This window comes from Molothrus ater, chromosome 11 (assembly GCF_012460135.2).
Source record: "Molothrus ater isolate BHLD 08-10-18 breed brown headed cowbird chromosome 11, BPBGC_Mater_1.1, whole genome shotgun sequence".
Classification (NCBI taxonomy): domain Eukaryota; kingdom Metazoa; phylum Chordata; class Aves; order Passeriformes; family Icteridae; genus Molothrus; species Molothrus ater.
In genome coordinates this window covers 12,447,089-12,466,389 of record NC_050488.2, presented here as the reverse complement: position 1 = coordinate 12,466,389, position 19,301 = coordinate 12,447,089, and the positions used below count along the sequence as shown (strand labels likewise).

Sequence of the window (19,301 nt, the reverse complement as noted above, 5' to 3'; positions counted from 1 at the left end):
CCTCAGACAAGATGACACAAGAAGAGTCTGAATTGCAAAAGTTCTTCCAAGTGATCATTCTAAAAGAATCTTGTGACTTTTTCTTTTCCAAACAGAATCATGCAAACCAAAGGAAAGAACACAAAACACTATTGTCATTTGCACTAAGAAAAAAGCATAATAAGGAAACAAGCTACTAACGAAACATAATCTGGTCTGCTGGGGAGTATTAGGAGTTACACAACTTCTCACGGGACTTGGCACACCCATCCTTCAGCTATTGAATCAGGTAAAAAGCATCACACTTGCCAGGAAATAAACCTCTTTAGCCTGACTTATAAGAAGAAGAGTTGCACCAGTTGAGAGCCACAGCCTGTTGGATTCACAAGACCTCCTAGACAATCTCTCATAGGTAACTTCTGTTCAGAGAAAGACTGGAACGTCAATAAATGTGAGTTCCTCATACAAAAAATAAACCACTTCTTAGGTGTGAATTATTTATATGAAGACTATTTAATAAGACAGTCTGTAAATTAGTTGTGTACTCCATGGTGAACCTGCAGTTATTGTTGTTCAGGTTAAGGGTATGCAACAGATGCAAGGAACCAGGAAGCAATCCACAATGCAGGAATCAGAGCTGTGGAAGGGACATAAGGAAACCTTCTCTCCATTTAAAGCAAGCTTCCAGCTGGAGTACCTGCTGCTGAGCTACCTCTGGCCTCCTCTCCAGCATCCCTGCTCTCAGCTCATTATAGCCAGTCCTCTGATTCATGCTACTGCTAGGTCATATTATAATGAAACCCGGTTTTCAAAGTGGAAAATAACTGCAAACAGAACATTGTAGAATTTGGACTATTGCTGCATGCTCAAAGACAGTTCTTATGGAAGCACTGTGCATGTGTCCTAGGCATCCCAAAAGAATTAATCTGCGACACCCAAGTCACGGCAGGGCTTGTTCTGCTGAGTGCCACCGCTCCGCGGAGCTAAGAAACGGGGCTGGGGCTGCGGGGTCTCTGCGGTTCGCAGCCGCCGCTCGGCCCCACGGCAGGACCCGGAGGCGAACGCAGCCCGCTCACGTGCAACTCCATCACCGCCACCGGAACGCGGCAGGCAGAGCCCATCTCTGCTCCGCGGGCTGCACACCCCGAGGGAAGCAGGAATCACAGGAACCCACAGGCCCGCTCGGAGCGGCCGCGGGGCAGCCGAACCCCTCAGCGGCCGGCCCCGCACAGCCCCCGCACAGCCCCCCGGTCCCTCCCGGGGGTGCTGCCGGCTGTCCCCGGGAGCCCCGCGGGCAGAGAGGGAACGAAGGAGCCCAACGAGCAGCGGCACCGCCGCTTCCCACCGCGGGGCTCCGGGGCGCTGGGAGCCGCGCTGCGGGGTCGCGGCCCCGCTGCCTCCCGCACCGCTCCCCCTCGCCCCCAGCGCACCCCGCAGTGCCCCGCCGCAGCCGCCGCCTCCCGCCACCCCCGGCCCCGCTGCCGCGGGTTCGGCTCAGGCCCCCGCCCAGCCCCGCTCCCGCCGTGCCCCGGCCGGTCCCGCGCACCCCCAGCACCCTCCGGCGCCCCCCGTTACCGGCTCCCTCCATTCCCTCCCCCGCCCCGGCCGCTCCCGCCTGCCCCCGCGGCCCGGCCTGCCCCGCTCACCGTGTGCGAGTGCAGGCTCTGGCTCGCCTCGATCTGCGCTGTCAGCGGCACCGTGTCGTCCAGCAGCACCTTGCCGGCCGGCGGCTTCTCCATGAAGGCCATAGCGGAGCTGGGAGCGGAGAACCGGCGCCGCCAACCCGCTTCCCGGAGCAGCTCCCGGCGCGGCCGCCGCTGTCAACACGGCAGCGCCGCCGCCGCCGCGGGGCCTTAGCGCCGCCGCCCGCCGCTGCCACCGCCCGCCGCAAGGGGGCGCCGCGGCTGCCGCTCCGCGCGGGTCCCGCCCCGGGAGCGCGAGACAGGGAGAGACGGGGGACAGGGAGAGATGGGGACAGGGAGGGATGGGGGACACGGAGAGATGGGGGAAACACAGCGGGATGGGGGACAGGGAGGGATGGGGGACACGGAGAGATGGGGGATACGGCAGGGATGGGGGACAGGACGGGATGGAGGACACGAGGAGGTTCGTCTCCGCGGGGAAAAGGGCTGGAGGGGAGGCCATAAGTGCAGTCGAGTCACCCCGCCACCCAAGCCTCCCGTGCCTGGTGCCCCCGGTAGCACTGACAGCGACAATAGCAGCTGAAGCCCCGGGGGAATCAGCCCTGAGACACTGCTGGTCCTCCCAAAGAGACCAGGAAAATTATAAGGGCACTTGCTGCTCTTTACCTCTCAGGGGGTTTTGTGTTAATAAAATAATCAGAATATCCTGTATATTTTACTCAATTCCTAGAATTTAAGGTTTGATCTTCTGTGGGGTTTTGGTTTCTGGTTTGGTTGTTTTTCAAAATACAGATTTAAAGTTGTTAACAATTGAATTCCTCAACGTGACTTTGATTGCAGCAGCATAAGAAACTTTCTATTTGAATACTGCTTAGTGCTTGAGAACCTACAAGTTGGCCACCTGTCTGCATTTCCACTTTTTACACCATACACAGGAATTACTCTCACTTAAGGTGTTGTAAGACTTCAGAGCTGAAGTTTGTCATACACCTGGAGCAGGTGTCATGAACAGCTTCATCTCTGTGTCTTGCAGCTCCACGATGAGAGGAAAACGGGCTGTGTTGCTGTGGTTCAGCAGCAATCCCAACTCCCCAAACTACTGCTCCTGCAGCGACCCAGGAGGTCAGGCACAGCTCTGATGCGTTGTTAAGAGGCCTTAACAAGACAACTTCCACTTGGAGAGGCAGGGGAAGGAGGGGGCCTGCTTGGATGAAGTGCTTTGTCCAGCAAAAGCCAGTGACAGGCAGTGACCTGAGGCAGAAGGAAAGGAAACTTGAAGTGAAACAGCTCCTTCAGACAAGAGATAAGGAAACCTCTTCCTCATTACTGCTTCCAGATGGCAAACAGGCCAAACTCCAAGCTTTGGAAAGAGAAGGCATGGAGTCAAACACCTGAGACATTACCCCTCCCTCTGCTCCAGTGTGACTAACACCTGGGGTTAGAGTGCAGCACACTCTGGCAGGGCAGCTGTTTCACCAGCAGCTTTCATCACAGGTTGAGGAGAAATTCTCTTTCCTTAGCAGACAACTCCCGAGGTTATTTGCAGTCAAGGAAAGTTTCAAATGCATTTCTGCTGCAGAGAAGACAGGGGGATAACAGACACTTTGCCAGGAAGTTATATGAGCCACCACCTGGAGGGCTGAGTCCTGATGGCCTCAATCCTTCCTAAAGATGTTCCTTAGTATATAACAATCTTATGCCAGTGCTAAAATAATTTAACCCAGATGATTTACTAATGAATTTGCCAGAAGTCTACTCTACCAAGGTACTTTCAGTGGACAAAGGGAAATCCATGTTCACACATTTAAGCAAAGAGAGAGAAGCCATACAGTTAGTACTCAAATCATCTGCCCTTGTTTGTCTTGCCCTCAGGAGCACAAATACAGTAAGTACAAGTTGTGACAATATATTTTTTAAAGCCCCCTTCACTCTCTTTCTGGAAGGCAAGTTTCAGAAGAAACACCAGCTGGAGCTGCCATGCAGATTACAACACAGCTTGCAGTACATGTGTGTAAGCACCTCCACTTCTGTTCTGCTTCTGAACACAGCACTGTCCCCTCCCCGGTGCCTGTTGGCAGTACAGCTCCTTTGTACAGAAGGAACAAGTTTTAACTGAACTTTGCTGGTGTGGTCTGCAATTTTACCAGAAAGAACAGCCTCAGTGTGAGCCCCACCAGTCCAAACTTCCCACTGGGGCAGCACAAAGGCTCGTCTGAATAAGCCACTTTGTCACAGCAAGCGCCTAGTTCACCTTGGCAGAGAAACCCATCGTGGTGAAAAAAGGAAAAGCTCTAATTTTAATGCAGTTCTAGTAAGGTTAAGTTTGTGCACTTTCAGACATTTTGAAAGACTTTTGTTGCAAATTTACTGGTTTTAGTGATGTCACATAAAAAGAGACTCAAAGCTAAGTGTACATTGGGTTCTGGCCTTTATGCTGAAGTTGCACATGATGAACAGCTCTAACTCTCTGGCACCATGACTTTCACCATCCCTTCCATAACAGTTTTCCCACTTTCTCTGACCTGACATGATACAGAAATGTGTGCAACAGAACCCTTCAGTCGTTTCACTTCTGCTGCAGCTGTGACTTCTTCACCAACATACAAAGGAGCTGGAAAACGAATCTCCTGGGAAAGAAATATACATCCTTGACCAGGCATTTTGGTGCCCAGAACTGCAGAAATAAGTCCATTGATCAGAACTCCATGGACAACAGTTCTCCCAAACCTAGACTTCTTTGCAAACTCTTCATTTAAATGCAAAGGATTTGTGTCACCTGTCAAATAAGAAAAAGTAACTACATCATTCTGTGTAAAAGCCTTGCTAAGTTCAGCTTTGTCTCCAACTTTTATGTGTAAGTTCTGAAACACACGATGTCCAAGCAGTGAGTTGATAAACATTGGCTTTGTCAAGGCTCTTTGTTGGAAAATCCCTCCAGAAATTCCATGCCTGAAGGACCACAGCATTTCCAGAACTTCTCCTGCATGCAGCTGAACCAACAACTGCCTTCAGTCCAAGACTAATTCTCTACTGTTGCCAGATAACGCAAGTAGAAACGGAGATGTCTGGTTTGGGGAAAGAAAAAACAAACAAAACTGAACAACTAAAGCCTTTAAAAAACCCATCATCAAATGCTCTCAATGTTGAAAATACTTCAATTTTCCTTTCACATGATAGATTGAAAACTTAGAGTTATGCCTGAGTAGACTTTTGTCCAGCCATGCCTTCAGAAACAAAGAATTCTCAGAACTCATTTTATTAAGCAGCGTCCTCTGGAAAAAAATAAGCTCTGGAAATGCATGTTAAACAAGGTCACTTGACAGTAACCATTAGAAAGGCAGAAAGTGGAGTAGGGAAAATAAAACTTGGACCAAAATGTGGGTCATGAACAGAACTTGCCAGAAATTATTTTCTTGCAGATGTATTAATGACCTCAGGACTTGCCACTGGACTGAAACCATGCAGTTATGAGACACCCACTACTGTCACATTGTACTCATTTTAAGATGAGAACTGCTCAAACACGGGCCCACAGACCTGCACTGGAAGGCACTTAATTCCCAAAGCAAGGCATTTTTGCATCTAGGCCATCTTTCTATGAAAAGGCAGTAGGCTTAGGCAGCCTGCCAAGCTTAGAGCCAGAGCTGACACCTGGAGGAAGGCACCCAGCCCCACAGGGCTTTACCTGCAGCACGTGGAAGGCACATCTCCTGTTCTGGTAGAAGCCCAGCAAGGTTAGAGCACTCCACAGCTTGACAAGGCCACTAGATAAAAAGAAAACAAAATATATTAATAAAATTTGGGGGTTTCTGTTTTTTCCTGCAGCACAGACATCTCAAATAGAAAGTATGTTATGCGAAGTGTAACAAACCCTTAACAGTTTAACAGCAGGAAATTTCACCACAGAGTTCTAGCAGCAAAACTGCATCTTGAAAGATTACTGCAGTGGCTGCAGTCTCTTGTCTTTGACACAGACATTTGTACTGCAACCTCAAGTTCACTTTACCAGAACTGTTCTTGTTCTCAGTGTGCATTAAAGTTCATTCTTCACCCAAATCACCTGGAGTGTCATCACCATCTAGAGTAACCGTTCTCATCTTTACTATAGAAAGAGATTTAAAGTCACTACCTCAGCAATGCTTACTTCTTGTCTTAAAATCATTACAATCATTGTGGTTTAAAGGAGGAATAATGTACTGATGCACAAAGCTACCAAGACTCAGTGATTATCTTCTGCATGCTGTATGCAAATATCTGCAAGTTAGGCTTGATTCTTCACAGGCCATTCTTAGTTTAAGAGTTCTATTTTCTTATGAACAATATTTTCATGGCACAGACTGACTGCACATTACCTGCTAATGACTCTTAATATGGCAGACAGAGTTTTTTCCTCATATGTTAAGACATCAACAGGCAAAGCTGCTCCAACCTATGAAAACAAATGTTATTTAGTAAATATCACTCTAAGTTCTTACCGTGGTTTATAGGCAACTGATTTCACCCCCAGCATGTTAAATCATTAAAGGTGTTATAGTTATGGTCAAATCTCACACAAGTGTTTCAGCTACAACATCACTGGATTTTTAACAGCACCCTTCCTCTCAGAGTTCTTTAGAAACCACTTTTATTTCCACATTACAGCCAGAGAAACACAGACCAAGAGGTGACGTGATCTGCTTAAAGTCAGCCAGCAATAGAGTAAACAGAGCACAAACAATGATGTGGACTTTCCCATCCAAAAGCTATTCCCTTCTCACAGTTCTCTTTTTAAAGCTTCTCTACAGCAAAAGCATCAATACCACAAATTCTAAAAACAATTCTCAAAGAACGGTTTGAGCTGGAAGGGACCTTAGAATTCACCCAGCTCCAGCCCGGCTGCCATGCTCGGAGGTACCCTCCACTAGAGCAGGCTACTCCAAGCCCGGTCCAACCTGACCCTGAGCGCTGCTCGGGATGGCTGCGGGCACCGAACTGAACCGCACAGCTTCAGTGGGAGCGAGTCGGGAGGGCTGGCTGGTAACCGGGTACCGGCGGGTCAAACCCAGCCCATCCACCCCGGCCCGCCTGCTCGGACACTGCTCCGCAGCCTGGGCTGTGCCAGGGGACAGCACCCCGCTCCCGCCAGGCTCTCCCGGCCCAGCCCGGAGCCGCCGGCCGCGGACAGGCCGCAGTCCCGGTGCCGGTCCCACCTCTCCGTGCAGCTCCCTCAGCGCGGTCACCACGAGCTGCTTGAACTGCGCGGCGTTCGGCCGGGCCCCGCCGTCGGGCAGCTCCCTGCGGGAAGGAGAGCACAGGGGTCAGGAGGGGCCAGGAGGGCTCTGAGGGGGGCTCGGGGGTCCCGACTAGGGGATCCCGGTTCGGGGAGATCTCGGTTCGGGAAGATCCCGGTTCGGGAAGATCCCGGTTCGGGGAGATCCCGATTCGGGGAGGTCCTGGCTCGAGGAGTCCCGGCCCGGGGAGTCCCGGCTCCGGGGTCCCGGCTCGGAGGGTCCCGGGGGTGCCGCTCACAGGCGCACGCGCAGATAGTGATGCTCGGCCGCCCGCCGCAGCACGCGCCGCTCAAACGCGGCCGCCGCCATTCCCCGCCCCTGCCGGGCCGCGCGCACCGCTCGCCCGCCCCTTCTACGGCGGCCGCGCGGGGTCATTGTCGCCATGGCAACCACGCGGCGCCTCCGGTGTCGCCGTGGCCCGGCCCAGGCCCGGAGCTGTGCCCGTGACACCGAGCCCCGCGCCAGAACGCGCCGTGGGCGGCCCCCAGCGCAGCCCTGCGGGCGGAGGAGAGCCAGAGCAGTGTCTGAGGCTGAGACGAATCTCTGGGAAGCGGCGGGAACAGACCAAGCGCGGCACACAAGCCTTTAGCTTCGGGAAGGCAAACACGGAGAGCCGCGCCACAAACACACCGCTGCAGGCGGGCACAGAAACGCGGCTGCGCTGGGCCTCCGAGCTAAGGGGCTGCTCCCCAGGCCGCTCCTGGTAAAGCTTACAAACACTGAGGAGACTCTGCTGCCCCAGCCTCAGGTTTGCAGGGACACACAGCTGAAAGGAATTGGAGAAGTGGACAGAACGAGCCTGTCAGCCTATCTTTGCACTCACCAGGCAACAGTTGAGATTATAAAATGACACAGTTTTAGTATCTTGTACCTGCTCTAAAGATTGGCATGAAATGTATCCTTACCACAGAAACAGCAGAAAGGATGGAAGTACGTTTGCTCTGCTGAAATAATTAAACATTATCCTCAAAAGAACTTCACAGAATCGTCCTTCTTTTACCAGAAGGTTTATCCCGGAATTAGCATCAACCCCAGCAGGGTACCACTACAGAGCAGCCCAATGTACATCCAGCATGCCTGAGTCAAGGCCCAGCTCACAGGACACCTTTTGCCTGCACCTTCACACAGCTCAGTCTGTGCAAAGGTCCTCATTATTCCAGCAGAGCTTTCTCAAGCTTAGCACCACAATCTACCTGAGTTCTGCTCCAGGGCTGGCTTTAAAATGGTACATAAACTGTACCAAACGTACCAAACTCTGCCAAACATTCAGAAACAAAACTTCAGCAAAAGCAAATATAATTTCACATGTACCAAAGTAATTTTCAGATTGTTAGTTAGGTTAAAGAAAAGGCAGTTTGCCACATAAAGTTCAGTAGCTGTAAGTGTAGGCTAACAAGATACCTTCAGGAATACCGTGTTTCTCCTGGGAACTGAGAACCAGTTATTGTAGTGCTCAATAAATCAGTTCCACAATAATTTGGCAGACTTATATCAGAGAAGCCAGTTTTACTGGGACCAACACTACCTACAGAAGTTTGTATTACTTTTAAGATATTAGTAAAATTTCATCACCAAGCAGCAAAACTTGGAAGTCAGGTGATGTATAAAATCTCTTTCTGTTACTGCAGTGGGGCAGGTGCTGCAAGAGGAACTCACTCAGGCACTCCCAGTGCATCCAGGGAGCTGCTGGAAGGCTGGGGCTGTGTCAGCTGCAGCGAGTCAATAACGAGCACACACAGGACTGTACAGGAAGGCTGGACACAACAGGTCAGTTTTTTATTAACCAAAAGTGAAGCTGAACCCCAGAGTGGTTTAACTTGTTAAAACCATATGTTTTATATGGCAGATATTTTTCTTTCATGTTCAACACTACAGTGCAAGAATCAAACTTCGCAGCTGTTCATCCTTTGAAAATCAAGTAGTAAAATGAATTAAATTAAGGGTCCCTCAATGAATCAATTTAAAAAAACCCATTTAACTCAAAAGAACAGATCAATTTAAAGAACTGTCTTATTAAATTCTCCCAAGTGAAAGACCTTTAAAAGCACTTGGAGCCTTGAGGTAGTAACTTTATGCAGAATTTAATTCCCCTCCTGCCCCACAGAGGAAAATTAGTAGCACATTATTAGCTCCAGCCAGCTAAGCTGTGTTGAGTGTCTCCTGTGAGGTGACTTTCTCTTGCCTCTTGAAAGAGCAGTGTAGTGCTGCAGAGCACCAGGAGGAAATCCACAGGGAAGGCCTCTTGAAATAAAATTTATGGTTTGAAAAAAGTTGAAATGATCAGCAACGACTGTAACAACAAAAATTATCTGAAGTGAAAAAACCCAACGTGTATTTTGGCAAGACTAGTTTACAAATACAAGTCAAGAACAAGTCTGCTTTCAGCAAAAGAAAGAAAGAATGGAAGTGACATTCAAAGGGGTTTCAAGGTTTTTTTGCCCTCTGTGCAAAATTGCACTTAGTTTTCAAAGTTTTAAGTTCTGCACTTTTGTTTCTAAGGGAGCACTTCCACACTTTTTTGTTCTTTTACATTGTTAAACCTGTGCTGTGACATTAGACAGAAATACCAAGTGCCAGATATTTAATCACTGAAAGCTCCTCTCACTGACTTCACAACAATCACAAGCAGGGAATCACAAACAGGAGATGTCTCCCTCTAAGCCTCGAAAACATGATCCTCTGTACCCACTTTGCTGCTGAGTTGTTTTATTAAAAACTAAATCTCTCTTCAGGGCCTATTTCAGAGACTCAGTGGCAGATTTACTCAACACTGAGTGGTAACAAAACACCTGGGCTTACTCTCATTGCAACAACTGCAATGAACAGAGTGCAAAGGAACGAGCTGAGATACAGGGATGGGGCAGATGGTCACAAACAGGTGCTGTACTTGCTCCCTGGACTCAGTATCAGCACTTGCACATCACCCACTTTTGCTCAGTGCTGGTGCTCTAACCAGATTCCTGGCAATATTGAGTATCTTACTAAAGAAGCTTTCTTTCCACCACCTTCATGCTCCAAAACTGTACAAACAGGTTGGTTAAACCAGACCAAACTAATCAGGCACATTGCACATTATAGCTCTTAAATGGATGAGCCTTCTTAGCAGCTCATTCCCTTTCAGCTCAAAGCCAGCTCCAGCTGCCTCTCTACACCACAGAATGATGCTGCACAGACCCTGGGTGCAGGATGACACTGCCCAGTTTCCATTGCTCCAGGGAGCCCAGAGAAACGTAAAACTTCAAAAGCTTGTTCTTGTTCACATGGGATCCCAATATTTTGATTTTATATTCTTGTCTTTAACTTTCAGAAGCCATCAAATTCTGCCTTCGAGGCAGAAATAGCTCAAGAATCTGACATCAGCCTTGCCTGGGTTTTGGTTAAGCTTTGGAACAACTGCCAGTGTTTGCCTGTGCTGAGGTTACAGCCCTGTCCTGCACAGAACCAAAGGCATTACAGAATCCATCTGTAAGGCAGCCCAACCTGCCAGGCTCCTCTGGATAAAGGAGAGGACATTCTGCCTGGAAGCAGCAAAGGCCAGCTGGTGATTATTCACAGCAAGTTTCTCTTTAGCTCACATGACAGTTTAGGCAGCACAGAAATTCAGGCTGGTTTAGAGACCAGTTCCTGTTTGGTTCACAGGACAGTCATGAGCTGGCTTCAGAAACTCTCTTTGTCATGGAGCCCAAAGTATCTTAAAAGTTTTTTCTGCTATCACTGCAAGGAGCTGATGAGTTGGTTTTCTTTTTTTTTTCCTTCTTTTTTTTTTTTTTTTTTTGGTTGGTTTGGTTTGGGTTTTGTTTGGTTTTTTAAATTCTGTGATGATAACAATTATTTTTGTCTTTGGTGTTAAACCTTGGAAGCATGAGTGAAGAGTACCTGCTGCTTCTTTGGCTGTAACTTATGCCAAAGAAACAGCCCAGGAAAGCAAGTGAAATTCACTGTTCTAAAATACATGCAGTTAGAACAGCCACTAGACATCACGACCAGAACTTTAATAATATGGAAACACCAAGTTCAGTGGTGTCCATTACAAATCATTTGCATTATATAAAAATATGACTGCAATTACAGTAACTGGACAACAGTCATTCAAATTTATCAACTTTCCATCTTACTCATATTGCAGGAAATGGGAGGAGCTCATCCACTATGGGGAAAAAACTGTCCAGAAATCAACTTAGAGTTGCTGCTAAGCATCTCATGCCTTAGAGAAATGTCCACTGTGATAACTAAAAGCAGGAATTCAAGATTAGCATCCTTCCATTCTTGCTTACATGGCCATGAATAAAAAGAGCAAGTTCTGTTACACTAGTATTCACTATTAAAATTTTATAACCCCATAAAACACCAATATGCTTTGCATGAGCTGTGGAAGAATGCAAACTCAAAGGGTCACTAGATTTATTACCTCCAAGTTCAGTGTCTTAATATATATAGTCTGTTTGAACACCATAAAAATGTCCTTCTCGTGGTCTGATTCTTATTTAGATAATACCCTGATAAAATCTCAGCCATATGCCAATTAAGGTCCTTAAAGCTATAGAAACAGAATCTACCTAATAAATGCTGCAAATTTAACAGGTATTTTAGATAAACATCATTAGCTTAGTTATCACCTAAACCAAAAAGACTCCTCAAACACACCAACTGCGTAGTTAGCAAAGACATTTGCTTTACAAAGTCAAATGTTGCCAACTTTTGAAAAGTTTAGCAAATCAACGTAGTATTTGGAAGCATTCAAGTGTCTAATGAAGTTAAAATACTGTGAAATGTTAGGACTAGGGGAAGCTCCTGTAAACAAGTACAGAAGTAGTCTTCATTTAAATTACAAAACATTCACCTCCTTAAAAAGCTTTAAAACTGACCCAGTCAACAACTGCACCCTGGGAAATGTAGCAGTATAAAGGATCTCTGTAAGCAAGAGAAGGTCATATATTGTTATCTCACCACCATAAAATGTACTCAGTGTCAGGAACAAGGAGCAAATTTGGGGAGATGACAATTATGACACTTTCAGGCCATTTGATCTGAACCACTGCACTTTGTTGGACAGCATAGAGTAAACCAATTTTCTTTGCTGCTCAGAAAACACTTAAAATACGTTTTCTGCATCTGGTTGCTAAGCAGACTCTCCCATGTCCCCAGCTCAGTTTACTTGGTTTAAAGAGTTCTCTATATTTATTACCTGCTTGCTTTCAGCAGGTGGACCAAAACTTCAGTGCCATCTTATTCATTGGCTCCATTGATACTTTAACTTCAAACCCAGATGCTACAATTAAAAGCAAATTTGACATTGTGTAAGGAAAGCAATCAGCCCATAAAAGGCTTGTATTCCACAGGCTGCCTCTGCAGAACAGGCAACCTCCCACTAGAGAATGTGAAGGGACAATTTACCCCAACAGTGACACCCAGAAGGAAGGAGGCTCCTATGTCTTGCACACTTTGGGTTTCGTATCAGGCACTTGAACTGTTGGACAGACGCCATTCTGAACCAAGTAAGTGAACATAGGGTTAGAATCATCTTTAATCTAGTTCTAATAATGAAGTATCAGCAGCAAAGTGGAGGCAGGGAGGAGTGAGCAATCCATCTGTGCTGAGACTTGTTTATGGTTTCTAAAATGCCCAAGAAAACAGCAGCAGTAACTGTTCCGTAGTGTCCGTTGTCCTTGTGAGTTGTGTTGCTGATAGGAGGCTTTTCTGTGTCTTGAACTAAGAAGGCATTGAGGTACCCTGTGCCTAATTCCCTGGATCCATCAGGTCCATGCTAGAGCCAAACATTGCCACCAGTTGCTCCTCGTAATGTGTTATATTCCTCTTCATAATGTCCATGCAGGGTCCAAGCAACCTCTCAAATGCTTGCACATCCATGACTGTAATGGAACAGAGATGAAAACAAGACTGTTTGTCAAAAAGGACACCAAATACCAATCTGCTTTTTGAACTCAGAACACAGACCTTCAGTTCAACCCACTTAGGGCTGACACTTCAAAAGAAACCACAGAAACAGAAATCATGTTTCTGATTCCTCTCTGCACTGTTATTTGGTGAAACAACTAATGAAATACAAACCTGATCTCAAGGATAAACACAGAAGGCAAATACACCCCATAGTGGTATTAAAAGATGACCTGAAGACTGTGTGACAAACAAGTACAGGCCACACACACAGAAAACAGAAAATCAGCCATGAGGAAGCAGCAGTGCTTCTCCAGCTTCCACCTGGAGTTCCCCTCCAGCCCATGCTCCCAGCTTCTGGAATCTGATTGCAAGTTACCAAAAGGTTGCTGGGTTTTGAATGGCTGCTCACTCAAGCATGGTCCATGAGACAAGCAAAGAACAGAAAAGGATGACTAGAAACACAGACCACCTGCTTACCTAAACATTTGACCTCCCCAACAGCATAGGCAGAGGCTGCTCTGGGTTTGTTGGTAACAAGTGCAAGCTCTCCAAAGTACTGCCCTCTGTGACACCGGGCAATCTCCACCTCTTGATTGGCTTCTTTACTCGTCATGGTCTGTCAAACAGTGCAGTTGCATTATTTGCACACAGCTCTGTCCCTGTACAAGCCCACAGTTAATAATCCCAGACAGTTTACACCTGTGAAAGCTCCTTGGTTTCAGGCCTTCAAACTAGCAGCTCCCAAGACATGGTAGAACAACTCAACACCAGGTTCAACTGGAAGTAAGAAAAATGTGTGCCAGCCCACAAGTTTTGATACAGGCAGGTATCTACTGCTACAGCTTTGGGAACTGCTGCTGTGTAGCCTAACACAGGCTTTATCATGCACCACATGCTGCTCCCCTGGCTGCTTCAGACTGTACAGAGACCCATGCAAATGCCAACACCTAGTGTGTCACTGAAGACAACAGGCCCCACACTTTGTAATGTGCAATCTTCTACAATCATGGAAGAAAAGTTTCATCTCCACCCTTAAGGCCAGGGAAAGTGTATCAGCATGGGAAGGGATGGGATGGATTGAGCTGCAGGCTCTCTCAGTCTCTGACATGTCAGGTTAGTTTGCAGAGCAGCAGACAGAAGCAAAAGACCTTGGCACTTTAGTAAAATGACTTCTGACTGCTTCAGAACAGGTATGGGATTTTACAACCTACATCACACGAATAACGATGATCAACATCATAAAATAATATATTAAAATAACTCAGGGTGGGCTTTTTCACATCTCTTGTATTAATCAGTCAAATCACGGATTGATTAATACAAAGCCTAATCACTCAATTTGAACTCACCTTGCTTTTAATCAAGATTTTTACTTCTCCAGATTCTACAATGTAAAAACAGTCTGCTTTGTCACCCTGTGAAGAAGAAAAGCTAAAATAAATTCTTTTTTACTTGATTGTGAAAGTATGTATAAATGGTATACATGTATTCACTTTGACCTAGGCCCTCTGCTAGAATTGACAAACACTCAGATTCTTAACATTAAAAGGTGACTGGTTGGGTAATGCAGCAGAGGAGCCCACAGGGAAGGTGCACATCATTCAGTAAGGGGGTAGGAGGAAAGGAAAACACAAAGGAGATTGATGATATATAGCAAAATCACTTAAATGAAAATCTTCTGATCCCAATGGAAATAGGCAATAGCTAGTGAAACTAAGCAGAACCTAGAATTTTCAGAAGCAAATTTTAAATAAACAGAGAATTTATTTAACAGTGACTGTTTCTTTCAGTATGAAGAAGGTGACATTAAACTCTTTATGGCCCTGCTTGAGCAGAGGGGCTGGACAAGGTGACTTCCAGGGGTCCCTTCCAACCTCAACTATTCTGTCATTCTGTGAGAGGTTCTAGAACATTTTTCACATCTCTCTCAACCTCATCATGTTTAAAATCTTCAAGTGATCCCAGTTTACATCTGCTCTGGAGAGCTCCACCAGCACTTTATAATTTTAATTTTATCTGTGACAGGAAGGACATTTCCTCTCTTTGCCCCTGTGGGCCTGGCATATGGCTGGAAATCAGAGTGGAGGTCTGCAAGGTGCCTCCTGCTACAAATCAAAAGCAAAGGGACTAAAGGCTTCAGGGAGACAAAGGCTGGAAAAGGAATTGATAAGGGAATGGGAGCAGCTCACCAGAAAAACCTGAAACAAAGTGAGGAGAGAAAGAAATCTGACATTAAGTCAAGTGGTAAGGAGATAAATGTGAGGGGAAGGATGGAGAGAAATGGTTGTAACTTGAGTATGAAACAAGGCTGGGAGAAGATGATGCAAGATTTAAACATGGAGGTACAGAAGAAATTAGGCCTTTAGCTAAGCTTCCTGGGGATGGTCATAAGCCATCCAGTGCAAACATTTCATTCACCACTGCCAACCATCACAGCATGAAATAATGTTCTATGCTAACTGCTGAAAGAGTAACTGCTGAAAGAGTCTTTTATTTTTTTAAAGAATGGAAACAAAGTGAGTGGGAGACACCCTCATAACACTACTAACAATTTTCAAGTGCTTTAAAGCTTACTGCCCTTAACTGAAGGGTCACATTCCAGAAAGGTAATTAAAATTTTAAATTACTCACAAGGGAAAAGAGGTTCCTGGTATTGATGCAACTGCTTTAATGTCAGAGTTATCATATCTTTTCCAAGCACAGAATTTCATCATCTCTTAGCACTGTACTACCATCACCCAGACCTATCCAAACTATTAATCCTCTTTTTAAGGATAATTACATCCTTGCCCTTAATTCAGTTATTAAAAAAGAATAAAACCAACTGTGTAATTGGATCACTGATGGTATGAATTTCCCATTTTGATTCTGATTTATAAGCTCTGATTTTGCTGAGAATTCAGTTTTCTCAGGGTCTTAAGCAAAAGGAGTTTCAACTTTAAAAATTGAGGGTATTTTTGGAGTGAAGTAATTTGACAGTCATCACCAAACTTGCTTCCTATAGTCAGTTATGTGACATTCAAGATAATTATGACCAACTATTCAAGACACTATCAAGGAATCATATTCTGTCTATACAACAAGAACAACACTGTAACCAAAAACCTGCACTTTCAGGTAAGCCCTTCCTGCATTAACTTCTACTTGAACTGGAGCACTTTTACAACACAGCAACCCACAGCTAAATTTGATGCAAAAGTCCAGTGTCTGTAACAGTGTTCCAAAAAGTTATTTCTATCACAGTCAAAAAAAAAATCCAACAGCTACAGCGTGAGTTCATCCAGCCTCATGTTCTACCACCCTGCCTTGATCTACAGCAGCAGACAAAACATTCCCCAATCACTAAAGGACTCAACTGAAACCAGACCACTGAAATACCTCAGGAAATCACAAGAAAAAACAATGGTTTCAATTAACCCTGACAGTTTCTTAGAGCTAGTGACTCCCTGTTTAATCTGGCCATAGGAGCCTAGGAAAACTCTACATGGGGCATTTCATGGTAAACTGCATAAACATTTAATTTCAGCTTCTGAAGGCACACTCATCTTGAATCCTTGCAAAGACTACTTTAAAAAACATAGATGAGAGAAGAAATACCAAGAAGCTAAAGTAATGGAATAAATTTGCAGCAAAATACATACTGTCCATTCCCCAAACATTCAAGAAGTGGTCAAATAAATTTGAAATATTAAAAGAATAAATGCCAAGTTGGTCCAAGTAATAGAACTCTGCAAGTCAATTCCAAACAGAAAAAACAGAAGCACAGAAAGGAGAATGATAAAAAGAACTATAGATTTCAAGTACCTGAGAAATGATACGTTCCCCATCTTGATACACCTTCTCTCCTATAACATCCACTATCTTCATTCGCTCTGATGCCTGGAACAAAGAGGAAAATTAAAAACAATAATCAGTTGTAGTTTATCTCTATGAACTCTCCTGAATCTCTACAACCCCTCCTGAAATGAACAGACATTTACTAGACACACAAACACACAATTTATAAATATAGCCCCAAAATGACATTGTCATAATACTGCAACACAGGTGTTAAGATTACCATAATCAACAGGGAAATAAAATTTTCTAGTGTCCCATCCCTGTGCTTCTCTGACCACTCAAAAAATACCTGATTTGGTTGGTTTAGAGCAAAGGGGAGGGGGGGAAAAATCACTTTCTTTAAGATTCAGTTGAAATTTGAAGAAAACACTCTGAAAAAATGTTATAAACTTCCTAAGAACAAACTCTAATGACAAATACCAGCAAAACATTTTAAAATATTTTAACCACTATGTACTTAAACATGTGTGTGGGAGGAATTGTGTCCAAGAACTCATTCCTAGAGTGAAGAGGAAGGTGACATGACCAGGACAAGGGTTGTGCACTGGGAGCAAGGGCAGGAGGCAGCACCTGCCATGCCAGGAAACATGACTGACTGAGTCTTCACAAACAGGAAGGGAGAAATGAGTTCTCTCCAGTGTTTCCCACCACCCAAATATATTTAGAACCCCACAAAACAATTTTGTTGCTTCAGAGCAGCACAAAAAAAAAGTCATACCAAGAAAGGAAGAAAATCCTAACAGTTAAAATTCAGCAGATGATTCAGTTGCAATCAATCCATTCATTCCCCAAGTGCACCTTCATCTTGCCTATCTTTGAGAAATCAAATTCTGGTCCATGCATGATTCAACTGCAATGTGTCATGCAAAAAGCCATCCAGTGCTAATGAGTTATTTTGCTGTATCTTTAAATATTTGAGTCATTTCTGTGCTCAAAAAAAGTCACATTGATGGAACCAGTTTAAGCCAGGCACTGAGAGAGAAGGTGTTGGAATTTATCCCTTCCACAGCTACAATGTATGTCCAAAATAACACACAGTAGAGGCTGCTGTTCACACCTAATGATATTTGCAATTTTGTAATCTTCTCCCAAGGGGATTAAGAGCTCAAATACTAAAGATTAATGCTGGAAAGCATTTTTTTATAAGGAAAGTTAAATTATGGTTTAAGGCAGAAACAGACTAATGCAAAAGCAGGTTGGTCAGTTCCAAAAGCCCTCTGACAATACAGGGTGAATCAATGGAAGAGACAATTTCCAAATTGTTCCTAAATTCAGGCACCACACACCCTAACAGGACAGTGTGACTGCATTCCCAAGTCACAGTGCTTCCCTTTAGCAGTTTAACTCCTGAATATAAAGTTAAGCTTAAAGCAAGACTTTACAGCCCCCACCTTTGTATCAAATTTAAAACCATTCCTGGCTGATAAAGGCCAAATTCCCAGTATCCTTACTTCAATAGCACACCCTCACAGGCAACCACAGCCCTGACTACCAAACTGCATTTTGATACCTATTCCCTGAAATACATATTTTTGGTCTGTGGGGGTTTTTTTATATCAAGAACTTTTTAAAAATCAGACTGAGATAAAAATAAGCAAATCGCTATTGTGAATAAAGGATCTGGGGAAAAAACCCTAAAACTGTTTCAGCAATGCTAATTAATTTGTCTAGTGTATGTGATACCAAAGCAGTATTTTGTTCTAAGCAAAAACAACAGATTTCTGATATAGATAGCAGGAACACTGACTGGAGCTGCTGCTAATGCAAGAATTTGATGCAGATGTCTCTGAGAGGTTTTACCTCCAAGGATTTAAGAAGGGGCACAGACTCAATAAATAATTCATACGTCTTCCTCTTCTTTGCGTTGTTTTTCAGTATAATTCTTCTGAATGTCACTCGATCCTGCAAAAACAGCACAGAGAAATTCATTATTCCTCTTCACTGAAATGCTCCCTGTTTGAAGAACTGACAAACATGAACCAGTATTTACAGCAAATGCCAGGGCTGGGAAATCAGCTGCTGAAGTGCTACCACATCCACCACAACGCTGACTACAACAGCTCCTGTTAAGAGCACTTCTGGCAATAACAAATAAAAAATAGGGAGCTGCAAGACCTGGTCCTTCTCAGACAATCACTTAGGGATTCAATTTTTGTTCTATTATATACAGTTTTTCTGGGTTGAGTTTTGGGGTTTTGTTTGCCTGTTTGCTAATATATATATCATGCTTCTGCATCAAATGAAGAAGTTTCGCTCTTCCAGCTGAAGCCAGTGAAAACTGGCATTTCCAGCACTTGTTAAGGCAACTGCAGAACTAAGTCTGATTGGACTCTTCTTTACTTGGGTCACAGATTTCCAGCGTTGAAGCTTTATACTGCTCTCAGCTCAGGAACAGCGTATCAAACGCCAAGGGCGCAAAATCCCCCCGGCCCCGGCGGCGCTGCGCCCCGCGGCCACAGGGCGGCGCTGCGGGGCCGGCGGCTCCGCCAACACCGAGCGGAGCGGAGCGGAGCGGGAGCGCGGCCCGAGCGGCACCGGCACCGCACGGAACCGGGACCGGGCACCGCAGGGCACCGCACGGAACCGGGACCGGCACCGCACGGAACCGGGACCGGGCACCGCAGGGCACCGCACGGAACCGGGACCGGGCACCGCAGGGCACGGCAGGGCA

The 19,301-nt window shown here is 45.4% G+C and overlaps 4 protein-coding genes across 16 annotated transcripts in view; all 4 read right to left on the bottom strand.

Annotated features, from left to right (window-relative positions):
* The window catches only part of PXK (PX domain containing serine/threonine kinase like), a 33,172-nt gene extending 31,383 nt beyond the window's left edge, over positions 1-1,789 (bottom strand). For 9 of the 13 annotated variants that reach the window (XR_004981087.2, XR_004981091.2, XR_004981086.2 and 6 more), the window contains exon 1: positions 1,626-1,789. Coding sequence is in view for 8 of the 13 variants with exons in the window: in XM_036391328.2 (XP_036247221.1) it covers positions 1,626-1,727 (102 nt within the window). In the remaining 5 variants the exon portion in view is untranslated. The remainder of the gene's footprint in view (positions 1-1,625) is intronic. The other 4 variants (XM_036391325.2, XM_036391326.2, XM_036391323.2 and 1 more) reach the window with 2 other exon arrangements.
* A 1,664-nt stretch (positions 1,790-3,453) lies between these two features.
* Positions 3,454-4,588, bottom strand: HTD2 (hydroxyacyl-thioester dehydratase type 2). The gene has a single exon (XM_054516098.1). The coding sequence runs from the start codon at positions 4,586-4,588 to the stop codon at positions 4,082-4,084; it is 507 nt and encodes a 168-aa protein (XP_054372073.1). The 3' UTR covers positions 3,454-4,081.
* On the bottom strand, positions 4,576-7,205 carry RPP14 (ribonuclease P/MRP subunit p14). Its single transcript, XM_036391297.2, has 5 exons — positions 7,131-7,205; positions 6,812-6,896; positions 5,975-6,051; positions 5,308-5,386; positions 4,576-4,687 (listed from the first exon to the last, which is right to left on the bottom strand). Exons 1-5 carry the CDS (start codon positions 7,199-7,201, stop codon positions 4,631-4,633), a joined length of 369 nt encoding a protein of 122 aa, XP_036247190.1. The 5' UTR covers positions 7,202-7,205; the 3' UTR covers positions 4,576-4,630.
* Positions 7,206-8,636: 1,431 nt separating this feature from the next.
* The window catches only part of PRKAR2A (protein kinase cAMP-dependent type II regulatory subunit alpha), a 60,138-nt gene continuing 49,473 nt past the window's right edge, over positions 8,637-19,301 (bottom strand). Inside the window, exons 7-11 of the mRNA XM_036390870.1 lie at positions 18,431-18,532; positions 16,595-16,669; positions 14,140-14,205; positions 13,268-13,406; positions 8,637-12,762 (exon numbers count right to left, since the gene is read on the bottom strand). Of these exons, the coding sequence (XP_036246763.1) occupies positions 12,629-12,762; positions 13,268-13,406; positions 14,140-14,205; positions 16,595-16,669; positions 18,431-18,532 (516 nt within the window). The 3' untranslated portion in view covers positions 8,637-12,628. The remainder of the gene's footprint in view (positions 12,763-13,267; positions 13,407-14,139; positions 14,206-16,594; positions 16,670-18,430; positions 18,533-19,301) is intronic.